We start from the raw sequence: 8740 nt of genomic DNA, 5'->3' as shown, positions 1-8740 counted from the left end.
GAAAGAAGACACCTGGACGATGAGCATTCCACATATGAGTACAGCTTGAGCTTCCTGATATGATTCTCCAAAAAAAAATGTAAAAAGAAGCAAAGAAAAACAGAAAATCAAATTATGGTACAGAAGATGTGAGCAAACTACTCAGGGCTGATAAACGGGGTCGTCGAGAATGATCTCTTCAACCTGGTTCACCCGCTCTAAGTAATTCTTCAAATGCTGGCCATTTACTTTGAAGATTCACCCATTGGTTGGGCCCTCAACCTCGACAGCACCATTGGAAAAAACATGTTTCACTACGAACGGGCCAGTCCACCGCGATCTCAACTTACCGGGGTGGAGAAACAAACGGGAATCATAGAGATGAACCCGTTGATTCGGCTCAAAATTCTTCCTCAGGATCTGCTTGCCATGAGCCGCTTTCATTTTTACCTTGATCCTGGAATTACGCTCTTTCAGCATGTCGATCAATCGTCATTCTTGCAATGTATCGAGTTTAGACGACTTGATGACTGGGAATGTGCCTTCATCTCCCAAGAACGTATGTTTTAAGCCCTCAGGTAGTTGGGCTAGCTTAACCTTTGGACCCTTCTCGGTGGATGATTTCAGTTTTTCTCCTTCTGTTGGGAGCTCCTCAAAACATGGTGGCCCAAACTTGGTCCCTCTATCATGTGAATTGTTGAAAATTACAGACAAGTGAGCCAACTCAGCAGAACCGGAATTTTCAGAATCAAAATTTTGGAGGAGGTTTTCAAGATTTTCAGAGTTACTTTGCAGCTAAACCTCCTCCTCGACAAATGTATCAATCATGAATGTTTGCTGACACTCGTCGTCATCACGTGGTTGCTTTTGAATATTAAAAATATTCACCTCAAGGGCCGAAAGATATCTTCATGAGACCATTCTTACAATTGATAAGTGCGTTTGCTGTGGCAAGGAAAGGTCTTCCTAGAATGACGGGAATGGATGACTCCATATTCACCACGGATTCTGTATCTAAGACAAGAAAGTCCACGGGGTAATAAAACTTGTCAACTTGCAACAAAACGTCTTCCACTATTCCCCGTGGTCTCTTAATAGATCTATCAGCCAGTTGCAGAACCACAAATGTGGGCTAAATCTCTCCAAGACCTAATTGCGAGTATACTGAATAAGGCATGAGGTTAACGCTCGATCCTAGGTCTAGTAACGCTTGGCCGAATTCATGTGTCCCGATCTGACAAGAAATGGTGGGACAACCTGGATCCTTATACTTCGGTGGCGTCTTCTGCTCAATCACCGCACTTACTTGTTCCGTCAAGAATGCAGTTTTACCCTACCGATACAAATTTGTTCCCTCCAACTTACGGCTCCAATATTTTGTAAGCAACCTAATCTTACTTTTATTAACTCAAAAAATAAAAGATTAAGATACATATGCTACTTTTCTCACCATATATGCCTTCACCTTTTTATCTCTGCTCACTCACTTTTTTACTCTACCGAGAAAAATATTTTGGTTTGTTTCTTCTCCTCCTACTTCTTTGTTTCTATGTAACTTTGTTTGTAATTACTATTTGTTTTTTGACTTTTTTTTTTTAATATTAATTTGGAAGACACATTTAAATTAATATTGAGAATTAGATGGTGAATATATAGGGGCAATTATACAACAATTGCTCGGTGATGGTGCATATGAGTATCTAAGCCAAGAGTGCAGCCAGAAGCTCCTAAAGTGCATGGAAAAGGTCAAGAAGTACTCAGGAGGCCACACATTCGAGGGCAACAAGTGTAACATCTACAAAGTCATTGACGATATTTCCCCTTTCACTGAAGCTGCTTTGCTTGCTGGCCGATCTCTTCACAAGCCTTGATAATTTCTACGTGCGTTTATTTGGAATTACGTTTTTTAAAAATATGCTATAGCATAACTCTTTTTGTCATTCTCTGCATTCACTATTTGACACATGCACTCCACTAAAATAATATATTATTATTTAAATAGAAAGTGAGATAATAGAGTCCACATGTCAAGTAATAAATGTAAAGAGCTATAGAAAGAGTGATGCTAGCTTTTTTTTCGTTTTTGAATAAAGAACAAAAGTTTATGTTATTTGTGCATTTATTTTCTTTTAATATTTTCTTGTCATGATATATTTGGCGCCTTTTTCTTCTTGGAACTTTTTATAAATTGACAAAGTTCCTTATGAATTTTTTATTTGATGCAAATAATGCATTGAGGATCAACAATTACACAATTATTCAGACAGAGATAGAGATTGTAGCCTTCAATTCTTAGAAAAAATTGGAGGAATGTGAAATTTTGAAGAAAAAATATAAACAAAGATTTTGAGGAAAAAAAGAAAGTCCTATAAATTTGGGCTCTAAAGTTTCAAAAAGATTAAAAGAGTATTCCTCGAAGGCTGCTTCATTGCCGTCTTCCTTCTATTTTGAGTTATTTTTGTTTGCTTGCCTTTTTGTATTTATTTTTAAGAAATATAACCCTACTAAATCAGCACCTAAAAATAATTTGAGATTCAGTATCAGGCCAACAAAAATTAGGGGGATTAGAGTCAATTAGTCAAGTTTGACAAATAATAAAATCAGGCAATTAACACTGATAATGCCCTGATATTTGTCAAAGATGAATTAACACTACGTGCAAAAGGCTGACAATATCCTCTTTGAACACAATAACATGATATTCAAATACAGTTCATCTTCTAAAATCTAAAAATCATGTACAACTCTAACTACAAATGGTTGACTCGTGTTAAGCAGCCGCAATACTTCTTTCAGAGCATGCGGGAGATCCAACTTGAGCTGTCCACAAGAACAAAAAAAATTCAAGAGGCATTTCCAAGTCTAATCCAATCAACTGATCAAGCCAACCGATCCCACTTAATCCAATCCATTTTTAACGAATAATCGACCTCAATTAGATTAAATTGAATGTAAATTCTTAAAAACCGATTTTGGTTGGATTGAATGTTAATTTTACTTTTAAAACGCTCGATCCAACCTCTGTATATTGTAAAAACTTTATATTTATCTTATTGGTCCAAAATTTAAATACTATTTTTTTCCCTATTCACTTTCTTTCAATGTTTTTCATTGCTCTCTTTTACTGAACTTTTTATGTTTATCAGTTTGTAACTTTATTTTTAATGTTTAATCAACTTTGAAATAATTTAGAGTTTATATGCTTTTTTAGATTTATGGATGTTAATCCTTACTTCATTTTTTCAACTGTAGTATTTAAATTTTGTCAAAAAGATATAACAAATAGGTTAGAACATTAAACTAAAAAACTAAAAAGAAAAAATGTACAAAAAGCTCAAGTAGACAATTGATTGGTCTAATCCAATCCAAACCGACCTTAGTAAGATTGGATTGTATTGGATGATACACTAGTAATTCAATTAGATCAGATGTAAATTTTAATAACCGACCCTTAATTGGATTGGTTGTTACATGACCAAAATAGACAGGATTGAATTGGATGAACACCCGTCAGAGGAATTAGGAGGCGCAGTAATATGATAGAGGGCTATCAACCTGTACCTGTCCCTGCGTGCGCTTCGTGAAAGACTCTAGTCTGTGAGTGTTTCCATTATATTTTGCCAGCAGATCATAGAAGCACCCTTTGAATGAGCAGGGCCCTATACAACTAACAGAGACTAAAATGACCCCTAAATTGTGATTTTTCTCGACTTCGATTTTGATTTTTCCATCAACTTCGATTTTTCTCTTACCAAAATGACCCCTAAATTGCGAGCACATACAAGTCATGTAACTCAATTTAAAGAAATATGGACCTACTGAATCGGTGTTAAATGTCAATAAAACTGAAAAGGAAAAAAAAAAAAATATATATATATATATATATATATATTTTCCTTGAACACGTTAAGATGATATAAATACAGTCAATCTAAAATTTAAAATCATGTACAACTCTAATTGCAATGGTTACCTCGTGTTAAGCAGCCTCAACACTTCTTTCAGAGCATCCAGGAGATTGATCGTGACGTTCTATGAAGAGATCCAACTTGAGCTGGCCAGAAGAACCAAAAAAACCAGGTGGAATAAGGAGGTATACTGATGATAGAGAGTAATCAGCCTGGCCCTGAGTGCACGTCGCAAAAGACTCTAGTCTGAGAGTGTTTCCATCACATTTTGCTAGCAGATTATAATAGCTTTTTCCAAATGAGTAGGGCCCTATACAACTAACGGAGACTAAATTTCCTAGGGTTTCAGTTTCATTGTTAAGGATAAATAAGCCACCACCATCACGTTCTTGAAGAACAAGAAACTTGTCACCCTCATTCAGTGTGACAGTAAAATCACAGTTATACTGAAAAAGCACAGCAGAATCGGCGTGTTGACTGCGAAAGTGTTGGTATAACTGCTTGGCGGAGGAGATGAAATTGCAGCTAGTAAGAGGGCATGAACAAGGTGCGTGTGTGCATGTCGTTTCATGGTCCTTTATCTCACTGTAACTAACCATTTCTTTACAACCATACTGCTTGTTTTGGCATGCAATTTTGACTGATTCCAGAACCTTCTCGATTGCCCGGCAACGGTTATAGCCAATGGGCCATGAGCAGGAGGGACATTTATTTCCTAGTTTAGTGCAGCAGGAAGAGCAGGCTATATGTCCATTCTCACACTGGATAGTCAGGAAGCACAAGATAGTTATCAGAATTTCAGAACACATCACAGGCACACTGAGAAATGTAGACAAAGTGTAACAATACATATATGTGTATCTGTGTGTGTTTCATTTTCTGTTCTTAAATGGCCACAACAAGAGTAATATAGCACCGAAAATTGGAAGGTCATAAACCGCCCTCTACAGTTGCAAATGTGAAAGTGCGAAAGCATGACCTGTAACTATGAAAAATGACCGCTCAATTGAGACTGGTTCCCGTATAGTTCTACTAGTACAACATAAAAAATCAGTAATTCAGCAACATTTGACTGATTTATTTTGCATCTATTAATATCTTTTAGCCACCAAAGAAAACCTCTACCAATAAGCATGAGATATAATTCTGGAAACAGACAATACAATACAAGACCCCAACGAGAACCATGAATTGTCAGTGTTATATCCAGTAAATATTGTTGTTGAGACTTCAGATCATTTCGAATGAAATCCTATAATCTAATGTTATTGCAGTATTACTTACCTTGACATATATACACGGAAAACCTTCTCACACCATCTACAATGCAAAAGGCCAAAGTTCAAACTATGGATTTATTTGGAATACCATGCTGTTCAAAACGCTAAATTTAGCATGCAACTTTCATGTTTTGCTCCAATGCTACAATGCCAAAAACACATTGAATTCTATCGTCTTCTTAGATCCAACAACCAACCAATATACTCAACCATTAAAGCATCCAACGACGGCAATATAATAATAAAAAAAATTCTGACTAAGAAATACAAATCGCTTTCTTTTTTATCACAATGAGTACTTTATGATGCTGAAAACCGTTTTAACTTTCAAAATTAATGATGCTGAAAACATGACCAATTTCTTTTATCTAATTTCTCCCATCAATGAAAGTAACGTGCACTGAAGCTCAAACAATAAGATATCCTAGTACTTCTTGGAAATATAAACGGCAAAACACTCAATTCTTGACAACTTTTAACATATAATGAAGCAATTATCAGAGTCAATCAAAGCTCAAGTATTTCACATGAGGTTAAAAACACACATTAATTTAACTAAAAACGATGACATGAACCCTGTATAACTTAAGACTATTATAAATTATAATACAAAATCCTCTCTTGCAAGATAAAGTTTCATCTTTAGTTGTACATTTTTTACCAAACAACTTGTCATTTAAATTTGATATTGAAAATGAAATGAAACAAAGGGAGCACATAAACACAATTACCATCAATCCAAAAACCACGACTTATACAAATTATCTTTTGAAACGGTGATAATCAAAACCTAGATATGAACCAAAAAAAAAAAACACGAAGCATCCAGACTGCTCCTCAAAAGGCCATCAAAATTTAATCAATCACAATAAAAAAACCAAAACAGAACAGGGGAATCTTAAGGAGAACAAACCTGGAAAACAGGAACCGTCAAGGCCTCGAAGCAAATACAGCAATCGAGCACATCAGGATCGGTCAAGAAAACGGAAATCGAGCGATCCGAGTTAGTCGAAAGGGGACGAGGATCCTCCTGGTTGGCATCGGCAGAAATGGAATCGACATTAAGCTCTGAGTTTTCTTCTCCGGCTCCGTCTTCTGTAATCCATTCACCTCGTAAACGTGGTGAAGTAATAATGAAATCGTCGTTTTCGCCGTCGATTTGAACGTCGTCGTCTTCTTCTTGCTCTTCTTGTCGTCGAGGTGGTTCGTTGTCTTCGTCGCTGGAGAAGGGGGTTGCAGCATAATCAAAGCGAGGTCTCTTAAGAGCAGGACAACTTGGACCTTCGTCGTCTTCTTCGTCTCCCAACAGCGAGAATTTCGCCATTTCTCTCTCCTCCCTCTTCTCGTCGTCCCGACCAAGGAAAGAGAGTATGAGCAGCAATTGGAGATATTTTTTTTGTTTGGATTATTTTCGTAAATACCTAAAGTACGTAGCGGTTGGAACTCGTTTTAAAATAATTTTATTTTTTATATAATAATAAAAATGAAAATATTTTTAATTTTAGACATAAATAATTTTTAAAAATATATTTAATAATTTTATTAAAAAATTATTTTTATTATAAAAAAACTTAATAATATCTATCTTTTTCTTTTTCTGCTTGAGATAGGAGAAAATGAAAAAAAAGTATAAAAAATGATTAAAAATTATTTTTTATTTCTCTCTTATTTTACACTAAACTAAAAAATCATTTTCATTTTTATTTTTTGTCTTTCTTGTGCCAAACGCCATTTTAAAAATGTTTTTATTTATTCTTTCTCAAAAAACGTGAAAAATGAAAACGACACCAATTCTAAACACGGCCTAAGTTTTTAAAACAGTTTAAAATATCCTTAGAGTTTAGAATTCAAGTTTTCTTATAATAAAAAAACTCTTAAAAATAATCACATTTAATTTTTTTATTATAATAAAAAATTTTCATATAAAATTATATTTTAATTCAAATTAAAAATTTAAATTAATAAACTAAATAGACCCTTAATTTATAAAAAAAAAATAATAAAACACTTTTTTTGTCCACTTTCCGTTTATAATTTTAACGGATTACTCACGTAATTAAAAATTTATAAAAAGTATTTTAAAATGTAAAAATCTTAATTATTAATAAAAAACTAATTAATATAAAATGCAAAGACTAAACACCCAAAACGAAAAGTGGAAAAACAAACACAAAAACAAATTAAATTGATTAAAAACAAACAAACATATAGGGTCCGTTTAGTTCGCTGATTCGAGTTGAGATGTAATTTTATGTGAGAGCTTTTTACTGTAGTAAAAAAGTTAGATGTGATTGTTTATGAGAGCTTTTTACTGTAACAAAACTCGAATTCTAAACTCGAATCAGCGAAATGAACGGGGCCATAATCAGGATATTTCGTTCACTCAAAAAAGTAAATATTAAAATATTAAGAACTTGTTCATTTGTATTTTTTAAGTAAAGTGATTTGAGTTAAGGTATATTTGAGTATGATTTGAGTTGAGACTCTAATTTGAGTTTGTGTTTGGTTGTGCACATTTTAAATTATGGTTCGAATTGAGAATTTATTTGAGTTTGTATTTGAGTGGGTCAAAATTTAAATTTGTATTTGGATAACATTTTAATAAAAACTCAATAATGATGAAAAATTTTAATAAGATATATAAGAGGGTTAATTCATCTTTTCGTTGTGAACGCATAGAAAAAATTCATCTCAATCGAAATAAAAACGAAAATGTTATGACGTTTTTAAGAATAGAAAAAATATTATTTATTAACTTGAGTTTGAGTTTAGAAACTAAAGTTGAAAGGGAAACTTGAACTCAAATTTAGCCTCAAACTCAAGTTCAAACTCAAATTTTATAAAAAAAAAAAAAAAACATGAACTTGAATAAAATTATAACTTGAGTTTAAATTTTTTTAAATTTAGGTGCAAATAAACAAGCCCTAAGAGCACGTTTAGTATAAAGGTTTTAGAACTTGGAACCATAATTCTAGTTTAAACCATTGTTTGTTTATAAAAAATAAAAAATAGTTTTAATTTGACTCACTCAAAATTAGTGTTTGATTTAGATAATTCTGTTTTAAAATTTAAATCTTGATATGATATTTTAAACTAGAATCACCTCTAATTATAAAACAACTCTCTTAATTATAAATTGTTCAAACTTTACGTTTGGTTCATGAATTTAGAACTATGATTCAGAACTATTCTCATATTACGTGTGTTTTTTTAAGAGAAAATACTGTAACGAACCATAAATCATGATTCGAATTATGACATAAATCTCCTTTCTAAACATTCTCTTAATTCTGATTTTAATTTGATGATTATTATTTAAATCCAAAATTATGAAGTATAGTTCTAGTTTTAAAATTAAAATTAGAATCGCCTTAATTTAAACGCTAATGAACGAAGTCTAAACCATGGATATCCCTCTCAACTCCTCCTATTCTGTTTGGACTCTAAACTGAAAACAAGAACTCATCGAGCCCGCAGCGCTTCTATTGCAAGCCCATATCCGTATGCTTTCATCACGGCATCATGCGAGCGAAAGCAACATTTCTGCACGATTGGGAGGCGGCTTGGCTCACT

At 33.4% G+C, this 8740-nt stretch overlaps 1 protein-coding gene across 2 annotated transcripts; it reads right to left on the bottom strand.

The window, feature by feature from the left end:
* Positions 1-2543: 2543 nt before the first annotated feature.
* On the bottom strand, positions 2544-6572 carry LOC21409755 (E3 ubiquitin-protein ligase SINA-like 7). Of its 2 annotated transcripts, none has more exons than XM_010110631.2 (3): positions 6081-6572; positions 3953-4648; positions 2544-2799 (listed from the first exon to the last, which is right to left on the bottom strand). In XM_010110631.2, exons 1-2 carry the CDS (start codon positions 6489-6491, stop codon positions 3959-3961), a joined length of 1101 nt encoding a protein of 366 aa, XP_010108933.1. In that variant the 5' UTR covers positions 6492-6572; the 3' UTR covers positions 2544-2799; positions 3953-3958. The 2 variants fall into 2 exon arrangements, with proteins under 2 accessions (XP_010108933.1, XP_024029622.1); XM_024173854.1 differs by lacking the exon at positions 2544-2799 and adding an exon at positions 3472-3638.
* Between the last annotated feature and the right edge of the window lie 2168 nt (positions 6573-8740).

Source organism: Morus notabilis, unplaced genomic scaffold (assembly GCF_000414095.1).
Source record: "Morus notabilis unplaced genomic scaffold, ASM41409v2 Scaffold518, whole genome shotgun sequence".
Classification (NCBI taxonomy): domain Eukaryota; kingdom Viridiplantae; phylum Streptophyta; class Magnoliopsida; order Rosales; family Moraceae; genus Morus; species Morus notabilis.
The sequence above is the reverse complement of the archived record's forward strand: the minus strand, read 5'-3'. Positions and strand labels throughout refer to the sequence as shown.

Bases quoted from the DNA above. Each gene is read 5' to 3' on its own strand.
- LOC21409755 (XM_010110631.2), bottom strand. From the start codon at position 6,491: ATGGCGAAATTCTCGCTGTTGGGAGACGAAGAAGACGACGAAGGTCCA. The intron at 4,649-6,080 runs GTTTGTTCTCCT...CTGACTATCCAG, and splicing joins TGACGGTTCCTGTTTTCCAG to TGTGAGAATGGACATATAGC.